At 39.4% G+C, this 22,484-nt stretch overlaps 1 protein-coding gene across 1 annotated transcript; it reads right to left on the minus strand.

Annotated features, from left to right (window-relative positions):
- Positions 1 to 3,621: 3,621 nt before the first annotated feature.
- On the minus strand, positions 3,622 to 21,982 carry LOC310726878 (phospholipid phosphatase 3-like). Its single transcript, XM_083542928.1, has 6 exons — positions 21,665 to 21,982; positions 13,023 to 13,180; positions 9,827 to 10,107; positions 8,375 to 8,432; positions 8,092 to 8,268; positions 3,622 to 4,039 (listed from the first exon to the last, which is right to left on the minus strand). Exons 1-6 carry the CDS (start codon positions 21,783 to 21,785, stop codon positions 3,920 to 3,922), a joined length of 915 nt encoding a protein of 304 aa, XP_083399054.1. The 5' UTR covers positions 21,786 to 21,982; the 3' UTR covers positions 3,622 to 3,919.
- Positions 21,983 to 22,484: the final 502 nt, after the last annotated feature.

Here is a 22,484-nt window from a genome sequence, read left to right on the forward strand (position 1 = left end):
ATATATGTGTATATGTATGTATATGTATATAAAATTATATATATATATATATATATATATATATATATATATATATATACAGTGGGTACGGAAAGTATTCAGACCCCCTTAAATTTTTCACTTTTTGTTATATTGCAGCCATTTGCTAAAATCATTTAAGTTCATTTCTTTTCCTCATGAATGTACACATAGCACCCCATACTGACAGAAAAACACAGAATTGTTGACCTTTTTGCAGATTTATTAAAAAAGAAAAACTGAAATATCACATGGTCCTAAGTATTCAGACCCTTTGCTGTGACACTCATATATTTAACTCAGGTGCTCTCCATTTCTTCTGATCATCCTTGAGATGGTTCTACACCTTCATTTGAGTCCAGAAATTTTTGATTATACTGATTGGACTTGATTAGGAAAGCCACACACCTGTTTATATAAGACCTTTCAGATCACAATGCATGTCAGAGCAAATGAGAATCATTAAGGTCAAAGGAACTGCCTGAAGAGCTCAGAGACAGAATTGTGGCAAGGCACAGATCTGGCCAAGGTTCCAAAAAAAATTCTGCAGCACTAAAGGTTCCTAAGAGCACAGTGGCCTCCGTAATCCTTAAATGGAAGACGTTTGGGACGACCAGAACCCTTCCTAGAGCTGGCCGTCCGGCCAAACTGAGCTATCGGGGGAGAAGAGCCTTGGTGAGAGAGGTAAAGAAGAACCCAAAGATCACTGTGGCTGAGCTCCAGAGATGCAGTCGGGAGATGGAAGAAAGTTTTAGAAAGTCAACCATCACCGCAGCCCTTCACCAGTGGGGCTTTATAGCAGAGTGGCCCGACGGAAGCCTTTCCTCAGTGCAGGACACATGAAAACCCGCATGGAGTTCTCCAAGATGGTGAGAAATAAGATTCTCTGGTCTGATGAGACCAAGATAGAACTTTTTGGCCTTAATTCTAAGCGGTATGTGTGGAGAAAACCAGGCACTGCTCATCACTTGTCCAATACAGTCTCAACAGTGAAGCATGGTGGTGGCAGCATCATGCTGTGTGGGTGTTTTTCAGCTTCAGGGACAGGACGACTGGTTGCAATCAAGGGAAAGATGAATGCGGCCAAGGACAGGGATATCCTGGACGAAAACCTTCTCCAGAGTGCTTTGGACCTCAGACTGGGCTGAAGGTTTACCTTCCAACAAGACAATGACCCTAAGCACACAGCTAAAATAACGAAGGAGTGGCTTCACAACAACTCTGTGACTGTTCTTAAATGGCCCAGCCAGAGCCCTGACTTAAACCCAATTGAGCATCTCTGGAGAGACCTAAAAATAGCTGTCCACCAACGTTTACCATCCAACCTGACAGAACTGGAGAGGATCTGCAAGGAGGAATGGCAGAGGTTCCCCAAATCCAGGTGTGAAAGACTTGTTGCATCTTTCCCAAAAAGACTCCTGGCTGTATTAGATCAAAAGGGGGCTTCTACTAAATACTGAGCAAAGGGTCTGAATACTTAGGACCATGTGATATTTCAGTTTTTCTTTTTTAATAAATCTGCAACAGTGTCAACAATTCTGTGTTTTTCTGTCAGTATGGGGTGCTATGTGTACATTAATGAGGAAAAGAAATGAACTTAAATGATTTTAGCAAATGGCTGCAAAATAAAAAAGAGTGAAAAATTTAAGGGGGTCTGAATACTTTCCGTACCCACTGTATATATATATATATATATATATATATATATATATACATATATATATATATATATATATATATATATATATATATATACATATATATATATATATATAAAAAAAATACACCCAACATATTTTGTTTCCATTTGCTGTAATAATAAGATCCACTCTTTTGGGAAGATGTTCCACTAGATTTTGTGTAGATTTGTGTGAGATCTGATGTAGGTGAGGTAAGGAGGCCTGGGGTGCAGTCAGCATTCCAATTCATCCCAGAGCTCCAATTTCCACATGGAAAGCAGATCTTCAAAGAGCGGGCTTTGTGCACAGTGGCATTGTCATGCTGGAACATGTCTGGGTCCCCTGGATCAACTAAATACTGCAGTATCCCAAGACGTCCTCCACAATGGTGTACCTCTACTTTGGTGTAACAATTCAAGAAAAACCACATCTGTATGGAACAGTTGGGTGTCGCAAAATTTTTTTCTGACCAAATGCGGACCACTACAACGTAGACGGGACTTTAGTGTGTTATTACATCCAACATTTAAGTAGCTCAGCTTTTTTTATTGTTTTATTAAAAAATATTTAACACTTTAGTCATAATACACCTTTTATTCATCAAGTGGTATCACAGCATGTTTCCACAGTCTTTTTGATTACACAAAAATATATTTATTTAGATAAAGAAAAAATAATATATATATATAAAAAAAAAGAATTGTCGGTTCCCAGCCACAAAAGTTTCACTGAGACACGTTTATAGTGGTCTCTCACACTTCATACACATACATCGAGTAAAAGAATACTGGCTTAAAGGTAAATAATACACTGTGTGAACTGTGTTTCTTTGTGTCCGGGACTCATCTTAAACCAGCAGACTGAAATCCCAGCTTCTGTCACAGGACACACACATCAACGGTAAATGGACTGTGAATAATTCAGTCTGAAAAAGGCACTGGATCTGATGGTGGTGATGATGATTATGATGATGAGAAATATATTTATTATATTCACTATATATCTAAGAATCAGCCACCAGTAATGTGATCAAGGTCCTTGTGTTGTATGAATGATATCAATGTACAGTAAGTCACTCTGGATAAGGGTGTCTGCCAAATGCTATGAATGGGGAAGTGGTAGCTCAGTGGTTACAATGTTCTAACAGAAGGTTGTTAGTTCAAATACTAAAAACCCATTCTGCCACAACTGGGCCTTTAAGCAAGGCATTTAACCCTCAAATGTTCACTTGTAGGAATGTCATACATGTAAGTCACTCTGGATAAGGGGGTCTGACGAATGCCATGAATGGGAAAGTGGTACCTGAGTGGTTAAAACTTCTAAACAGAAGGTTGTGAGTTCAAATCCCAGCACTACTGAGCTGCCACTGCTGGGCCTTTGAGCAAAGCCTTTAACCATCAACTGCTCAGTTGAATGAATTACACTTATAAATGTAGGTTATTTTTTGGCCTCATGAAATCCAATGTCCAAATAATGATAACACTCAAGTACACTGAAATTATTAGGCACCCCGTTCTGTCAAGTCTGGGTACGTTTTAGTCGTAAAAAAGTCCCCAAAAGATCGGCAGTCCTTGAAATACTCAGATCAGCCTGACACCAATCTGAATGCCCAATCGAATACTTTATCTTAATATTATCTGATGCCTTCATGCTTTTACACAATGACCTCCCTCCTCAGGAAACCCTAAATGGATATGTACATGGATGAACAAATGTAAAAGGGTTCCTAATAAACTGGTCAGAGTGTGTATCTTGAAATTATGAAATATTGAGTCACAATAACCATAAAACTACATCTCAATTGCTTTTTTTTTCAATAACGTGGTTCAGGGCTTTCGCAAGTAACAGATCAAGGCATTTTATAACTTATTATTATTATTTGAAATGTAATATAAAAAAATATTCATTTGCATTTTTATAAAAAAAAAAAAAATCCTTCCTCCTACCTAGGAATTTGTTTCGCACAAAAGTTATATATCTGCATCCTCTCAGAAATAGCTTCGCTGTCCTTATGAGCTGTCGAGAATTCACAATTCAGGTGGAGGAACAAACAAGAGGCTCGAGCAGAGGCCTGATTTTCGACATGCCTTCGATTTGGCACGTTGAGATTCACATGTGGTTTACATCTGTCCAGTGTAGGCCAGTCTTGCTGATGGGCGAAGCCAGGGCTAGCCCGGTGACCAGTCCAGTCCCACACTGGGCTGTTCAAGGGCCGTTCAGAGTCATGCTAATGTCAGGTGGTTGTTCCGTTCCACACTGGGAAGAAGCTCTTTCTTTATAGGAGTGGGTGGAAGGGAGGAGCCTCTGTGCTTTGACCTGAAGAGGTCAGATATGTAGAATGCCTGGAAAGAATAGGGAGAAAGAGCAGAACATATGATTAGAGCTAGTGCATGTCAAAAAAATACATCAGTGAAGCAAATAAAAAAATTATATACATATATACAGTGGGTACGGAAAGTATTCAGACCCACTTAAATTTTTCACTCTTTGTTATATTGCAGCCATTTGCTAAAATCATTTAAATTCAATCTTCTTCCTCATGAATGTACACATAGCACCCCATACTGACAGAAAAACACAGAATTGTTGACCTTTTTGCAGATTTATTAAAAAAGAAAAACTGAAATATCACATGGTCCTAAGTATTCAGACCCTTTGCTGTGACACTCATATATTTAACTCAGGTGCTCTCCATTTCTTCTGATCATCCTTGAGATGGTTCTACACCTTCATTTGAGTCCAGAAATTTTTGATTATACTGATTGGACTTGATTAGGAAAGCCACACACCTGTTTATATAAGATCACAATGCATGTCAGAGCAAATGAGAATCATTAAGGTCAAAGGAACTGCCTGAAGAGCTCAGAGACAGAATTGTGGCAAGGCACAGATCTGGCCAAGGTTCCAAAAAATTTTTTGCTGCACTTAAGGTTCCTAAGAGCACAGTGGCCTCCATAATCCTCAAATGGAAGGCGTTTGGGACGACCAGAACCCTTCCTAGAGCTGGCCGACCGGCCAAACTGAGCTATCGGGGGAGAAGAGCCTTGGTGAGAGAGGTAAAGAAGAACCCAAAGATCACTGTGGCTGAGCTCCAGAGATGCAGTCGGGAGATGGGAGAAAGTTGTAGAAAGTCAACCATCACTGCAGCCCTTCACCAGTGGGGCTTTATAGCAGAGTGGCCCGACGGAAGCCTCTCCTCAGTGCAGGACACATGAAAACCCGCATGGAGTTCTCCAAGATGGTGAGAAATAAGATTCTCTGGTCTGATGAGACCAAGATATAACTTTTTGGCCTTAATTCTAAGCGGTATGTGTGAAGAAAACCAGGCACTGCTCATCACCTGTCCAGTACAGTCTCAACAATGAAGCATGGTGGTGGCAGCATCATGCTGTGGGGGTGTTTTTCAGCTGCAGGGACAGGACGACTGGTTGCAATCAAGGGAAAGATGACTGCGGCCAAGCACAGGGATATCCTGGACGAAAACCTTCTCCAGAGTGCTTTGGACCTCAGACTGGGCTGAAGGTTTACCCTCCAACAAGACAATGACCCTAAGCACACAGCTAAAATAACGATGGAGTGGCTTCACAACAACTCTGTGACTGTTCTTGAATGGCCCAGCCAGAGCAATGACTTAAACCCAATTGAGCATCTCTGGAGAGACCTAAAAATAGCTGTCCACCAACGTTTACCGTCCAACCTGACAGAACTGGAGAGGATCTGCAAGGAGGAATGGCAGAGGATCCCTGAATCCAGGTGTGAAAAACTTGTTGCATCCTTCCCAAAAAGACTCCTGGCTGTATTAGATCAAAAGGGGGCTTCTACTAAATACTGAGCAAAGGGTCTGAATACTTAGGACCATGTGATATTTCAGTTTTTCTTTTTTAATAAATCTGCAACAGTGTCAACAATTCTGTGTTTATTTTGTAAATATAGGGTGCTATGTGTACATTCATGAGGAAAAGAAATGAACTTAAATGATTTTAGCAAATGGCTGCAAAATAAAAAAGAGTGAAAAATTTAAGGGGGTCTGAATACTTTCCGTACCCACTGTATATATATACAGTGAGGAAAATAAGTATTTGAACACCCTGCTATTTTGCAAGTTCTCCTACTTAGAAATCATGGAGGGGTCTGAAATTGTCATCGTAGGTGCTTGTCCACTGTGAGAGACATAATCTAAAAAAAAAAATCCAGAAATCACAATATATGATTTTTAAACTATTTATTTGTATGATACAGCTGCAAATAAGTATTTGAACACCTGTCTATCAGCTAGAATTCTGACCCTCAAAGACCTGTTAGTCTGCCTTTAAAATGTCCACCTCCACTACATTTATTATCCTAAATTAGATGCACCTGTTTGAGGTCGTTAGCTGCATCAGGACACCTGTCCACCCCATACAATCAGTAAGAATCCAACTACTAACATGGCCAAGACCAAAGAGCTGTCCAAAGACACTAGCGACAAAATTATACACCTCCACAAGGCTGGAAAGGGCTACGGGGAAATTGCCAAGCAGCTTGGTGAAAAAAAGGCCACTGTTGGAGCAATCATTAGAAAATGGAAGAAGCTAAACATGACTGTCAATCTCCCTCAGACTGGGGCTCCATGCAAGATCTCACCTCGTGGGGTCTCAATGATCCTAAGGAAGGTGAGAAATCAGCCCAGAACTACACGGGAGGAGCTGGTCAATGACCTGAAAAGAGCTGGGACCACCGTTTCCAAGGTTACTGTTGGTAATACACTAAGACGTCATGGTTTGAAATCATGCATGGCACGGAAGGTTCCCCTGCTTAAACCAGCACATGTCCAGGCACGTCTTAAGTTTGCCAATGACCATTTGGATGATCCAGAGGAGTCATGGGAGAAAGTCATGTGGTCAGATGAGACCAAAATAGAACTTTTGGGTCATAATTCCACTAAATGTGTTTGGAGGAAGAAGAATGATGAGTACCATCCCAAGAACACCATCCCTTCTGTGAAGCATGGGGGTGGTAGCATCATGCTTTGGGGGTGTTTTTCTGCACATAGGACAGGGTGACTGCACTGTATTAAGGAGAAGATGACCGGGGCCATGTATTGCGAGATTTTGGGGAACAACCTCCTTCCCTCAGTTAGAGCATTGAAGATGGGTCCAGGCTGGGTCTTCCAACATGACAATGACCCGAAGCACACAGCCAGGATAACTAAGAAGTGGCTCTGTTAGAAGCATATCAAGGTTCTGCAGTGGCCTAGCCAGTCTCCAGACCTAAACCCAATAGAGAATTTTTGGAGGGAGCTCAAACTCCGTGTTTCTCAGGGACAGGCCAGGAACCTGACTGATCTAGAGAAGATCTGTGTGGAGGAGTGGGCCAAAATCCCTCCTGCAGTGTGTGCAAACCTGGTGAAAAACTACAGAAAACGTTTGACCTCTGTAATTGCAAACAAAGGCTACTGTACCAAATATTAACATTGACTTTATCAGGTGTTCAAATACTTATTTGCAGCTGTATCATACAAATAAATAGTTAAAAAAATCATATATTGTGATTTCTGGAATTATTTTTTTTAGATTATGTCTCTCACAGTGGACATGCACCTACAATGACAATTTCAGACCCCTCCATGATTTCTAAGTGGGAGAACTTGCAAAATAGCAGGGTGTTTAAATACTTATTTTCCTCACTGTATATACTCGGATCAGACTTTAATATTGTGTTGGTCCCATTTTGCTGCTAGAACAGTTGTGACCCTTCGAACATTAACACCATGAACTTCTTCAGCAGTTTGAGCTACAGGAGCTCGTCTGTTGGCTCGGACCACACGGACCAGCCTTTGCTCCCCACGTGGATCAATGATCCTCGGCCGCCCACGACCCTGTCGCCGGTTCACCACTGTTCCTTTCTTGGAGCACTTTTGATAGATTCTGACCACTGCAGACCAGGAACATCCCACATGAGCTGCAGTTTTGGAGATGCTCTAACCCAGTCGTCTAGACGTCACAATTTATCAAACACTCTCAAATCCTTACCCTCGCCCATTTTTCCTGCTTCTAACATCAACTTTGACGACAAAATGTTCACTTGCTGTCTAATAAATAAATCCACCCACTAACAGGTGCCATGATGAGGAGCTCATCAGTGTTCCAGAAAATATTTATTGAGTTTATTGAGAGTATTATATTGCAATAATGATAATCTGGGATGGATGAATGGATAGATGGATAGATAACCAGAAAATATTTGTATTTATTTGACTAATATCTTGATGAATTGTAGCTCTAATTCCACAAAGCATGTTGATCTTGACAGCCACACAGTTTCTGTCAGGTTCCTGGGGTTATATTTAGGGTTCTATTTATGTATAAGTTCTGCCAACAAGGACATTAAGTGGAATATAAGTGTGTGCCCTTACAACGCAGTAGGCCACTAGGGCTCCCTGTACAAATCCAGCCAGGACGTCACTGGGGTGGTGCTTATGATCAGAGACCCGCGATAGACCGGTGTAGAAGGCCATCATGAGGAGTGTGAACTGCACCAGAGGCCGGAGCAGCCGCGCTCCTTCCCAGGTAAACCTTGACTGTAGGTACAGCTACACACACACACACACACACTTATTAGACTGGAATAAGTAAACACAACACACTTATTTTTTAACAAGACTTCAATATAAAATGAAAAAACAATTAGGTACTTACAGCCAAATAGAGCATGGTGTACATGGAAAAGGAGGCGTGGCCTGAGAAAAATGACTTCCTGTTTAGGGAGATAGAGAGAGAACAGATTAATATCTTTGTCCACATGGAAATACGAATTGAAGTCAATTTAGCAGTCATTATGGACACAATATGGATGGCTAGAGAGGAAGTAGTGTCTGTTTCTGTGTCTCTTCCAGGGACAGCATTAGATCTGTAAACGGTTTAGTGTGATAACTGGATTGATATAATGCTCACTGGTGCACTTTTGCACATCCATCACTTTGCTTTAAAGGCATTAGCCTAGATAATACAGGTCTGCTATGGGATTAAGAGGAACATGCTAATGTCCTTATGTAACTTATGCAAATACGGTTGGAAGACATGTTGGCTATTTGGACAGTGAGCACATCTTTTATATGTGCAGAACCTGTAAAAAGTTTTTGAGAGACATGTTCAATTTGTTTCTATGCCCGAAACGGTATAATCAAAAAGGTACAATCAAATAAATAAATGTATTTTATTTTATTTGATTCTCATTGAAAAAAATCCTCTCTTATTGTGAAGAACAGCTTTACATGCTCTCAGTAGTTCATTCCTCCGTTCAGCTGAAACTCTCTGAAGATGTTCTTCGCTGGTTTAGGTGTGGTGACTGGGCAGGTCGTTCCATGAGAGATTACTCTAGACGACTCTCAAAATTACGCTTGGAAGTATTCCTCAATTCGCTTCCAATAAGACCGCAGTCCAGAATTGCATGGTGTAATGGTGAAATATGGAATGAGAGACATGTTGGTTCAAGATTCCTTTCACTTTTCGGAATAAGCCTCCAAAACAACCCCCCAAACCATTAGACCTCCATGTGTGAGTGTGGGGGTGAGGCAGTCTGATCACACCTTCTCTCCTGGTCTACAGCTTACAGAAATTCTTCTGTTAGAGACACAAATGTCCCATTTGGACTCTACAGCATTTTCTTCCTGCCATTTGTCTTTGCCTGGTTTCTTGCATAGTAGCAAAAGGAACATGCATGTGTCTCAAAAACCATAAAAGACTCCAGACTTTTCACTCTATGATGGAGCCAGAAATGCATTTCAGTTATATAAGAAACCAGCTTTGATTACACAAACCCAGATATTTACTACCGGTATAAAATATCCGTCTCTGCATCGATTTCTAGATGTATTCCATTCCTACCGACTTGTATTTTATTGTGTTCCTATTCCCTTTTATGTGAAATATAATTTAACATATCAAAAGTTTTAAATCAACTCAAGCTTTATTATTGTAGCTTTCAGTTATTATTATAATTGTATATAATTCTATCATAAAATTATTTTATATTATATAATTATATTTTATAATTATAAATATTATCCAATAATCTTGATTATTATTCATTTCTTTATTGTAAATATACGTAGCATTCTACATTACAGATATTGCCTCTCTGGATCATACCTGGCCTCTTGAACCCGGCTTTCGTCCCCTGTGCACATGTACTCTGTGATGTAACCCAGCGAGCAGTTGATCCGGGAGAAATCGGGTCTGCACACGTCCAAGAAGTGAGGACGCAGGCGGCCCACCGACACCTTGGCGATATCCGTGAAGGACTGGCTGATGGCGCAGCCGAAGAGGAACACGCCGACCTGCTTGTAGAGGGCCGACAGGTAGGGGTTCCTGACGAACGCGTTGGAGCCCTCGTGGAGAAAGTGGATCCGGTAGCTCTCGCCTATCGTGATCTGTATGTGGTTAAAGGTCAAAGAAAAAGGGGGTATCAAGATCAAGCTACAGTATTAGACGACTAGTTCGTGCAACATTTTCATTCGCTCTTATAATAAGGTCCACCCTGCTGCGAAGATGTTCTACTAGATTTTATAAAATTCAGCTACAAGGGTGTTAGTAAAGGCCGGAGACCTGGGGTGCAGTCAGCGTTCCAATTCATCCCAAAGGTGTTCAGTCGGGACGAGATCAGAGCTCTATAGCAGGCCACTCAAGATCTTCCTTTCCAAAGCATGTAAATCAGATTCTTTAAGGAGCTCACTTTGTGCACAGGGGCATCGCCATGCTGAAACAGGTTTGGGTTTCCAAGTTCCAGTGAAATCAAAATTTTATTGTATTTTATAGCACATCTAAAGATAATTGAGTGCCTCCAGATTTGTGGTAACAGTTTAGAAAAGAACCACATATAGGAGGAAAGGTCAGGTGTTCTAATACTTAAGGAAATATAGTTTCTCAGTTGCTTTGGAGCATTTAATAAATAATTTTTAATATTGTCAAATCAGTAAGCGCATTTCTCAATACAATTTGTACAAATAAAATAACACAATGGATTTCTCACAAAATCCTGAATTTTTCTTAAAATCTTTAGTTCATCACTCAAAAGTAAGTATTTGTGTCAATGAACATCTCGTTGCCATCAGAATCACACGTCCTTTTGTCATTGTTCACAAACAAGATCTTCAAAATGTTTAGTCGTGTTGTCACTGACAGTTTCAGTGTTTCCGGATGTAGACTACAGTTTAGATCATTATGATTGAAAATGCATGAGGCTGAATTTTTTGTTTGGCATCTATGAATTTCAAAATCAAATTCATTTATTTGTTGCAAATTGATTTATATTAATTGTATGAGACCAGACAGGATTCAGACTTTCACTGTACTGCACTGTATTAGTGTTCGTTTGTTTCCTGGTTGTTCATCATTTCTGTGTTTTGCTCCGTCGCCAATTGAAGGTTCATAAGATTCACCTTTGACCTGTTTTGGAGAACTGGTTGATCATTGGTTGATCTGATGCTGTTCACACACCTTCATTAGTGACATTCAAGATAGAAATTGAAGCTTCACAGATGATGACGACTGGTTTAATCATTTTTACATTCAATGACGTACACAATGAACTGATGCTGAGATGTTTTGGGGGTTAAAACTATTCAGGTGAAACCAGTATAATATATTTTAATCAACATGAACATAAACAACTGCTGATGTAGAAAAAAGCAGACACTCGTACACAATCCATTAAATGATGTACGAAAGCGTTCGGAATTTGATCAAAGCAACGAGAAATGTTCTTTCAAACGTGGTTTTGAAATGTTTTGAAATGTTAATTTCTGGTCTTAGAAGCTCTCCAAAGCACCTGTAAAGTTATTCTGGCACACTCTACTACATATTCTATACATAAATCTAGAAAAGTTGAAGAGGAAAAATCTGGTGTGTTGTACTCAGGTGGAAAATTGTGAAACTAGAGCAATTTTTTTTTGTTTTTTTTCTCTTAAAAAATGATTCCTCCATCTGTTTTGGTAACATTAATCCTGAGCTTTCAGAGAAAATCATTTGGCCGATCGCGTCCGGGGCCACTTACGGAATTTTCGGTTACTTTTAAACATAATTTTCTTCACACATACATATAATACGAACCATATGTCTCAGCTCGAACCCCTCCCTTCATACCAGATCCAAGCCCCACCCCCCACACTCCACCCCCAATCTATTTCCTGCTAAGCTGAGAGAAAAACGTGTGCAAGGGAGAATAGTGGGATGCGGCTGGTTTTAATAAAGAGAATTGCTGAGCTAGCTGTTGAGTCTCACGCTGATGGTATGTTGTTTGGTTTCCAGTCTGAAGGCCGGGGCCTCTCTCCTCTCACTCTAGCGCTGGTCTGGGACCAGTTTTCTCGCTCGGACGAAGGCTGTAATGCGATCCTCTGTCAGACCGCTCTCACGGAAACACCTGGCCTATAAGAGCGGGGAAAAAAAATCCCTCGGACGAGGTAACCTGCCATCGAACCTGCAAATCTTTTCTAGGAAATGGACATTTCTTTTTGAAAAATGGAAAAAGAAATTGAGTCGGGCCGAGACGAGGGAGGGTGTCTGACTCTCGAAAGAAAAATTCAAAAGACTATGTGTGTTACTTTACGCACTTTTCGCACATTTTCTTTTTATGTAGCATCACTTGCAATATCGTATTAATTTATATGTTATAACAATATATAACAATTAATTAATTACATTCTGCTTTTTCTTTTCTTTTCTTTTCTTTTTTTTTGTGTAACCTGCTGCTGCTGTAACGCAATAATTTCCCTTTTTTAAATGCAAGTCAACCCTCAGGCGTCCTGTCAGTTCCACTCACTACACAGCCTTAGGTTTCTTTAAACAGTTTCAGGTTCTGAAATCATTCCTGATCATCCTTCACTTCCACATCTTCTCAAGAATATCTAAAATAAGGGCAATTATGGGGAAATAAACCTGAATCCAGAGCTGATCATGGAAACTCCAGGTGTAAAACCCTGGACACAACCTGGTCACGCCCTGGACATGCCCCGGATACCCGGTAAAAACAACCCCTTGAATAAAATCAAGTCATGGATTTATTCCCATTCCAACCATATACAGTGTAGAACACAGTGAAACATCTTCCCAGGACCAAGGTGCTCCGTCAAACAACATAAAATTACTAAAAACACAAAGTGCGCACGTGCAACATTTAGTGCAAAAAAACAAAAAAACAAAGACATCATAAAACAAGAAGACAGTAAAGACAAATTGTAAAAAATGCTAAACACAGCAACACTGTAGCGCTAATCGTTGTGGTACAGAAGGTTGTCCATGTGGATTTTCTGAATAAGAGTAAAATACAAATACTGTACATGTAACCTACCGAGAGGACGACGATGAGCGTTCCTACTGCTGATAAAACCCCGTCGCTGATGGTCTCCCTGTCTTTAGCCGGGTATTTTATGGAGTCGTCGCTGCAGTAGAAGCCGCGGCGGTACGGCCGGACCGCGCTCGACTCGATGATCAGGAACGGCAAACCAGCTAAAAACAGATCGTGATCGTGGCATGAGAAACCTGGAGTCTTTCAACTGATATTCATTACGGCAGCGTGAAGTATCTGAGTAAACGTACTTAGCTTATCACCTTTTTGTTTACAATTTCTAGTTTTATCAGAGTGTCAAAGATAGAAGCAACTTTTTCTCTCTACTCAACTACTTTTACGGTTCAATAGATGGACTTTTTACTCCACTATATTTTAATAAACAATGACTGCTACCAATTACATTTTGGACCTTTGTTGAAGACGTCATTAACACTCCCCCAAACCAACACCTGCGGCCTGTGAGCGCTTTTTTTAAGCCTTGTTTAGTCCAAAAACAACTACATTCCAAAAACTTTTCAAACTAGTTGAATAGAAATATTTCTCTGATAGTTGCATCAAATCACAGTCCGAACTGAATGTTTGTATCCACCGAATGCTAACGTTTCTTCTACTTTGTCACATGATACTGTCATTTTATTTGTTATTTGAGGATCCTTTTTAAAAGATTGCAGTGTTGAGGTGTACAATTTGATTTGTATTTGAGGAAATAAAACCTCAGTTGAACTGTTTTTCCGCTTTTCACTTACACGTGTTGGTGATTCGAGGACTGATGCATCTTTGAGCCTACGTTCAATAGGAGTCAAATATTCAAGTAGTGTTCAAATCAGATACTTTTACTCAAATCATTGACATGTAATGAAGTCAGTTTTGCAGTAAGGTATCTATATTTTTACTCAAGTAGGATTTTACAGGTACTCATGGGACAACTAAATTTTCCAGACATTCGTCTTTCTTTTCCAAACTGTTGCACAAAGTTGGAGGCACACGATTGTATAGGACGTCTTGGGATCCCAGAGCAGGAAATTTCCCCCTTTATTTAAACTAAGAATGAACTCAAAACTGCTCAATGACCCTGTGCACAAGGCCAGCTCTATGAAAATATGCTTTCCATTGGTTGGAAGATGTAGAAGGTCTCCTGCTATAGAGCTCTAAACCTATTGAACACCCTCGGGATGTAAACACAGTCAACCCCAGACCTCCTCACCTCATCAATATTTCATTAATGCTCTCATGGCTGAAAGGTTTAAAAAATCTAGAATATCTTCCCAGAAGAATGGAGGATGGAGGATAACAGCAAATGGAGACTAAATGTGGAATGGGATGTTAGATGAATCATATGCCCATGTCGTTCTGCAACACATCTGGAGTTCTTCAACAGTGCACCGGTCCTCCACAGCTAATTGCTGCTGGAAACGTTCGCACGAGCCTCGGATCGTTCGCTGCGTTACTGCAAGCTGCTTTTCTTGGGGACGTTTGACTCGGTTAGAAATTACGAGCCGACCGTAAATCAGCTGCTCGCAAGTAATAAAAGCTCAACATGCTGATGGGAGCTTTGATAAGGCCACAGAGGAGGGAAAAACTGAATATATGACTCACTCGCTTTCTTCCTTCCTTTCTCTCTCTCTCTCTCTGCCACGTTTCCTGTCTTCAGGCTTAAAAGCATGTTCCCAGAACTGTGGCTAAACACTCAGAAAAGCCTCGAACAAACAAGCAAATAAGAGCTGACTCAAATTTGAGGTCCTTACTGGAAGGACTTATGCAGATTAAACACAATCAGAACTGAAAAAAGTGAAATGTCTACCAGGAAAAAACAAAAAGAAAATTTATTATTTATTATTAAATAAAATGGGATACATACGTTTAGCAATATTTATGTACAACATGCATGATGGATCAAGTGATTTTGGAAAATGTGAAAAAAAAAACAGGCGGTTTTTGGAAAAAATATACCAAAAACAATTAATTAATTAATTAATTGAGCTACACATTTTTAAACTGCAGTAAGAATCATTTTAATTTTAGTGCGATAACAATAAGTAAAACTGTACAATAATCTCATGTAATTTGTTTGTTTGTTTTATTTTTTTTTTGTATTTATATAGATTTTTTTAGTCTTTGCATATATTTGCACATTCTTTTTGCAGCTGTAACATGGAAATTTCCCCACTGTAGGAAAATTCCATTAAACCCTACCTGGTATACTTTCTGTAAAACTAATAGGAATCTGGAATACACCCCAAAACACCCTCTGGAATACACACAAAGCTCTGGAATACTGTCTGGAATAATCCTAAAGATCAGCAATACTCCCTGTAATAATCGTAAGGATCAAGAATACTTCCTGAAATTCTTATTTAACCAGTTAGCATATAGGAAGTTCTGTAATGTAAACAAAAGAATAACCATCTAAATTACAACACTATTGTTTGTTTGGAGCAGAAATGCTTTACGGCATGTTGTTTACTGGACCCTTATCTTTCCTAATGATGTACAGTTAGTCATGGTTACTCTTCTCCATTTATATTTAGTCTATTGCCAAACATTAACACCTGAGAACACTGGAATATTGTATGCACCAAGGCTAAGAGTTTTTAAACACCTTCTGGTATTCTCACTGAAATTAAGTATCTGAAATACTCCCTGGAATACTCAAAGATAAGAAATACTTCTTGTAATACCCCTTGGAATACTTACAAGGCTCTGGAATACTTCATAAAATACAACCTGGAATATTCCCTGGAATACTCATAGGGAACATTAATACTTCATAACATTTATCGATGGAATACTCCTTGGACTATGAATAAATATTTGAAACACTCCAATAAAACTCCTGGAATACACATAAGGATGAGAAATACTTCTTAGAATACTTATTAGGAACAGGAATCATTTACTATAGTACATCCTGGAAACCTCTTTGGAATATTAGTTGGAATACTAATAAAAATCTGAAATACTCCCAAGAAAACTCCTTGGAATACTCAGAAGGATTAGGAGAGCTCCCTGAAATACTACCTGCTATTCTCTGTGGGATCCATATAAGGATCAGGAATACTCCCTGTAATACTTACAAGGATCTGGAACACAATTTGAAAAATTACCTGGTATTTTCCCTGAAATCCTCATAAAGATCAGGAATGCTCCCTGGAATATGACCTGGTATTCTTTCTGGAATACTCAAAATGATCTGGAATGCTCCCTGGAATATTACCTGGTATTCTCTCTGGAATCCTTCTAAAGATCAGGAATACTTCCTGAAATACTTTATTAGGATCTGGAACACAATTTGGAATATTACCTGGTATTTTCCCTGGAATCCTCATAAAGATCAAGAATACGTTATAGTACATGGTATTCTCCTTGGAATACCCAAAATTATCTGGAATACTCTCTGGAATACTCAGAAGGATCAGAAATACTTTTACTTTGGAATACCCCTAAAACACTTACTGTGCATGATTGAATGATTTCATGCCTTTTTGTCCGTACAATTGCACATTATTGCAACTACAGTCACTATCTGGTTGATGTAAATATAATTTTTATGGCCAGACACATGAAGCCTCGTTGTTCTGCGAATGGTTGCTTGCACGTGACTATTAAAATTGTATCCTTGGTATACCAGAATGCTCTGGTGTTCATCCACACATTGTGGTCTGCTTCAGATGAGAACAACCCGCCACGTGTCTGCGCGACGTTAACCAAAGAACTGGACATGATCCGAGGCAGGTATTTATATAAAGGATGAGGCAGATGTCAGATTTCCATGTGCTCTGAGCTGGAGGCCATTAAGTAATCAGCCCCGAATATCCACATCTGCTGAGTGTTTGTTTCCTCTGATGAGCACAGAAGACAAGCCTTTAGAAATCTGCCTCAGCTGTAGGGACTCTGCAAAGCTGATAAGTCGGGTTTAAACCTGCCCAGATTTCATTACAGACATGTGCGCACCCACACACACTCGCACTCACATACACTCATACACACATGCACACAGGACATGGGTGAGCCAAGAAAATAAATACATCGTCTATTGAGTAGAGGAACATCTAGCCATTTTGGAGACCGAACCCTTGAGTAGATCGATTTTCATTTATCAGGATGATTGCGTGTCATAATATGTTCATTACGCTCTACATCTGGAAAAGAAATACTGATTTAAATGGGTTTTGGACTCATGATGGAACTCAAATGAATGGATATCCAGATGTCGCCCAGATGAGGAAGTTCTCTTCAGCTGAGAACCACTCATTGATGCTGAGGATGGTTCTACATGAGCATCCTGATGGTCCATGAGGTTCCTCTGGATGGTTCTTTGCACAGTTATACAGTATATCACAATACATACCATATCTTATCATCTCCTGCACCTTCTGTACATTATTCACTCTCACCACTATGTTCTGTATATGGACACATACCCTCATTTTACAACATTGCTATTTATTGTAAATAGGCCAAAATTGAATCGAATCAAATCTAATCTAATCTAATCTAATCTAATCTAATCTCAATGGATTTAGACTGTAATTAATATAAACAGTCGGCTACAATGGCTCAGAACTACAATTGGCAATCAGTTTCCATCAGATGACGGAACCATAACGAATGGACAATCGGTGTCTCAAGGTTCCTTCCTCATGAAGTCTCAGGAAGTTTTTTCTTGCTCTGGATGATGCTGGTTTAGTAGTTGGGATTAGAAGGTTCTGCTGTTGAATTCAAATCCCAGCACCACCAAGGTGCTACTGCTGGGCCCTTGAGCAAGGCCCTTAACCCTAAACTGCTCAGTTGACTGAGATACTTGGATAAGAGCGTATGCTAAATGCGATAAATGCAAATGCCACTGTCGCAGTCATTAGGGATTAAAGGGTAGGGACTAATGCATGAATATAAAATTACTATTCTATTGCTAAACTGCTTTGGGACATTGTCCATTAGTAACAGTGGTAAACACGTGAAAATAAACTGAAGTCATGTTTTTTTTTAGTCCAAAGTATTATATTATATTTCTATGTCAGTACAATATAAGCAGTTGTCCACCACTCTGGGAGAAAGTACATAAGAGATTAGATCGACTTCCACAGTTTTGTCTTTCACCTCTCGCTACTATCCACATCTGCTACATCTGTCCCCCAGGGTTCTGCTGTTTTGGAGAGAAACGGATCTCGTGATGACGGACTAAATCTTTAGACAGCTGTGCCACTTAAGGCGTGTTTGTTTAAAGTTCGGCCGTCTTTCGGAGCAGCAACAGAGCCACTTTGAACAAGCTCAAAGCTCCTGCATGGGGAATGGAACCGATGCTCAAATCCAGATTAATCCAGTATTTGATTGATTAACTTTATATAGATTTTTATTGAAAAGTTTTGTAAGTTACAATTAGAATAAAATTCATGTTAAGCTATGTATAATATGTAGTTGAAACATCATTGGAAGAAGGATGTGCTTCTTGAACATCTTATTCTACATTTAGTTGCTGTTAAAATAACCTCCACTCTTTTGGGAAGATGTTCCACTAGATTTTGGGGAGATTTGTAAGGTATGGGTGAAGGTGGGGCGAGGAGGTCTGGGGTACAGGCAGCATTCTAATTCATCCCAAAGGTGTTCAATAGGGATGGAGCTCTATAGCAGGAGATCTTCAACACAATTCTAGCCTATGTAAAGTAGATCTTCATGGAGCTTCCTATACGTGTGTACCCTTAACTTTGTAGTTTGGGGAAGAACCACATATGGCTGGAAAAGTCAGGTGTGCCAATACTTTTGTCCGGAAAGTGTATATTCAGGATGCTGATCAACACAATCAGGTTTCTTTTATTTATTCTGCAAAATTTCCCACAAATCATTTGTTGATTAAAGCAACTGGTGCAGCTGTTCATCCTCCTGAAGTGAACGATTAGCAGCTGTTGTACAAGTGTGTGTGTGTGTGTGTGTGTGTGTGTGTGTGTGTGTGTGTGTGTGTGTGTGTGTGTGTGTGTGTGTGTGTGTGTGTGTGGTCACGGACGAGTGTAATTACCTCAGGGTTTCCGGCGTGTGGTCACTCCTCTCTGACCACATCAGCACCCTAACACGCTCTACTTGTAATCAGGCAGTCACTGAGGGCAGCTCGATCCCACCAAGGCCACATTACGGGCCGCCAAGCAAACAAACGTATAATAAACAAATAACACATGCCATCTTTATCGTCTTCCACAAAAACCTCTGGTAAAAAAGTGGGTACGGCTTTCGCTTCGGTGCTCATGTGTACCGAATGCAAGTTTGTTTTTTCTCCACTAGGAATGTTATGATTCCTCAATTTACTCAATTTCAAAAAGTCATCAGATAAATTTGTTTCAATGCTTTGTTCAGTCCATTTATTTGCACAGGGAGCACCGTGTTTCCCCACATTATTTTGATGTAATATGGCGATGAAATGCATTAAATAGGTTTACTGGTATAAGAATGCACATTTTCTATTTTATTTTTATATTTTTATTTAATATCTATTTGTTCGTTTTTTAAAAACCCGTCTTATTTTCTCTCTCGTTTTTAGTTTTGCACTTTAATAAAGAGAAACTACTTCTTATCCGATTTACGACGGTCTAGCGATATGGATTCTTTGTCCAGCTTCAATAACTTTTCTCTTCCATGGAGAAATTCCTGACAATTTATCACATCGAGGGATTGAACGAATAAATGAATGAAGGACGGATGGAATGAATTAAATTATGAAGAAATTATTTGAATTAATAAATAAATTACTATTTTGTGTGTTTCTCAAATGCGGACAGTTGTTTAAGTATGCAGAAATAAGTACTGCATTATATTTACAATATATATTTAGAAAATTATTTATTTAATATAAAGACAAAAACACACTTATATACACATCTGTATTACCACCCGAATGGGGTCTTACAAATAAACTATTTAATTATAGTGAATTAGATTCATTTGTGTCTATTTTATTGATTACTCAATTTAATCAATATAATAAAAGTGTATTTTATTTATTTTATTTATTTGATGTTTATGTATTTTTTTTATTAAACCAATAACAGATTTTATTTACAATTGTAAAAAAAAAAAAAAATATATATATATATATATATATATATATATATATATATATATATATATATATATATATATATATATATATATATAATTGAAACTTGAGAACACTTTAACAGCCAATCAGCAATTATTTTTTTCTTCTATGTCAAAACTATAAAAATCACAAATCAATCATTTAGTACGTTTTAAGGTACATAAACGAAATGGTCTATTCCACGTTTTTGTCTTTCAGCTCTCGCTATTCCACATCGGCTGCATCTGTCCCCCAGGGGTCTGCTGTGTATTTGGAGAGCTGTGGGATTGGAGAGAAACGGACCCTGTGATGACGGACTGGTAATTCTTGGTAATCTAATCACTCACTCTCTCTCTCTCTCTCTCTCTCTCTCTCTCTCGCTCTCTCTCGCTCTCTCTCTCTCTCTCTCTCTCTCTCTCTCTCTCTCGCTCTCTCTCTCTCTTTCTGTGCTTCGTCAGTTAAATGTCTTCCTGGCTGTTCCGAGAGATAAGATTGCAAACAATCTGAGGAGGTGAACGAGAAACAGGAGTCTGAGCTCCTCCCAAAACTCAAACTCAAGTTGAAGCGACAACGAATTCAGCATTTTTATTCCACAAGTCCAGTTGTGTGAAAGCGACCACAGGAATGTGTCCAATTGCTATAAAAAACAACGTCCCACCTTTTCCTTCCTACTACCTTTAAAACACATCCTCTGTCCTCTACTTGAACCTACCGCAGCTCCATAAGCCGCTCACGCACTTTAAAACGCTGCCCTTGTTTGTTTCTTAGCAGAAATCCTTCTCTCTCTTCACGAACAATGTAGTTAGCTGAGAATAATGGGATCAGAAATTAATCCGGGTGGTCCAGAATTAGGGTCTACAGTGTGTGGGGCAAAAGTATTGGGACGACTTTTCCAGCCATGTGATTCTTCTTCAAACTTGTCTCACATTGTGTGTATCGTCTCGTATAGCCTGTTTTGTCTTGTCTTGTCTGTTTTGTCTTGTTTAGTCAAACCTAAATATGTTGTTTTATTTATGTCTGTACTTTTTGAGAGTCACTAACAGCTGGAACCGAATTCCTTGTGTATGTCAACACACCTGATTCTGATTACACCGACGTTGATCCTGATTCCCATCGTGGATTATTTGCATACTGTGAAGTATTTACTATTTTGCATATGAAACATTAGAACCATTAATGCTAATTAGTGCTGGGAATGTTGTTGTGTCCTTGAAATTCAGACATACAGTCTAACAAACACACACAAAAAAAGAATGTTACAATTCTTGGCGGGGGGGGGGGGGGGGCAAAAAAGAGCAAACATCTGGGATCAGCTGTATTTTATATCCCAGACACTGTGGTTTTTTATGTCACAGATTACAAAAGGAGACATGAACATGTCTGTCTGTCTTTCATCCACCCAATAAAGGTGCATTATACTGAGAAAACACATCTGTACCAGAGAAGACTAATGATTTTTCTCTTCCATTTGTTGTTGCAGAATATTACAAAAAGCTCTGCTCTACCGATGGGCTCCTTACAACCCCAGATCCAGAGAAGCTATCCCATCACAACAAAGGAAAAAAAACAAACATCTTACCCAGGAAGAGGCAGAAGAGGTCCAGGAGGACGAGGATCTTCCTCTGGCTGGTGTCTTTGCCCTCACCGCTGGGGCTGATGCTCTCAGAAGCCATCACCTTCTCGCACAGTAAGCGCTGCATTGACTTCTTCCAAGGTTCTTGCCTTTGTTTATGCACAGAATGAGAGGCTCTCCAAGCGCCTGTAGGCTTCAGTCACGCCGGAAATTCGCAGATCTGAGCTTTTAATTGCTGTGGAACAGACTCAGACTCTTTAATGATCTGGACTGAGACTGTGGAGGAAGCGGGATCAAGCTGGAGACTGAGAAGCAACAAAGACTTTTCATTGAGTCTCTGAGTTTACTTTACTCCCCCTCCATGAGACCCCACCCACTTCACACTAACCGCCCCCTTTATCGGTATAACCACACCCACATGATGTCACAGCCCTGCCCCTTTCTACAGAGAAGTCATCTACCACTTCTACTACTGTAATAATAATAATGATAATAAATATGCATTGTTTAAATTTACTATTATTAATAATAATAATAATAATAATAATAATAATAATAATAAAAAAGAAGAAGAAAATGATTAAATTGACTATTATAAACAACAACAGCAACAATAATAATAAGGTTAAAGGGTCAGCCATGTTACAGTGCCCCTAGAGCACAGAGGGCTAAGGGCCTTGCTCAAGGGCCCAAAAATGGCAGCTTGGTGATACTGGGGCTTGAACCAGCAACCTTCTTTATAAATGTATACAATTTATTTCCATTAAAAAAAATCCTTCAGCATGAAGAACAGCTTTACACATTTCTCAGCATCCAGACACTTAAT

The sequence above is a fragment of the Silurus aristotelis genome (assembly GCF_946808225.1).
Source record: "Silurus aristotelis genome assembly, chromosome: 5".
NCBI lineage: Eukaryota > Metazoa > Chordata > Actinopteri > Siluriformes > Siluridae > Silurus > Silurus aristotelis.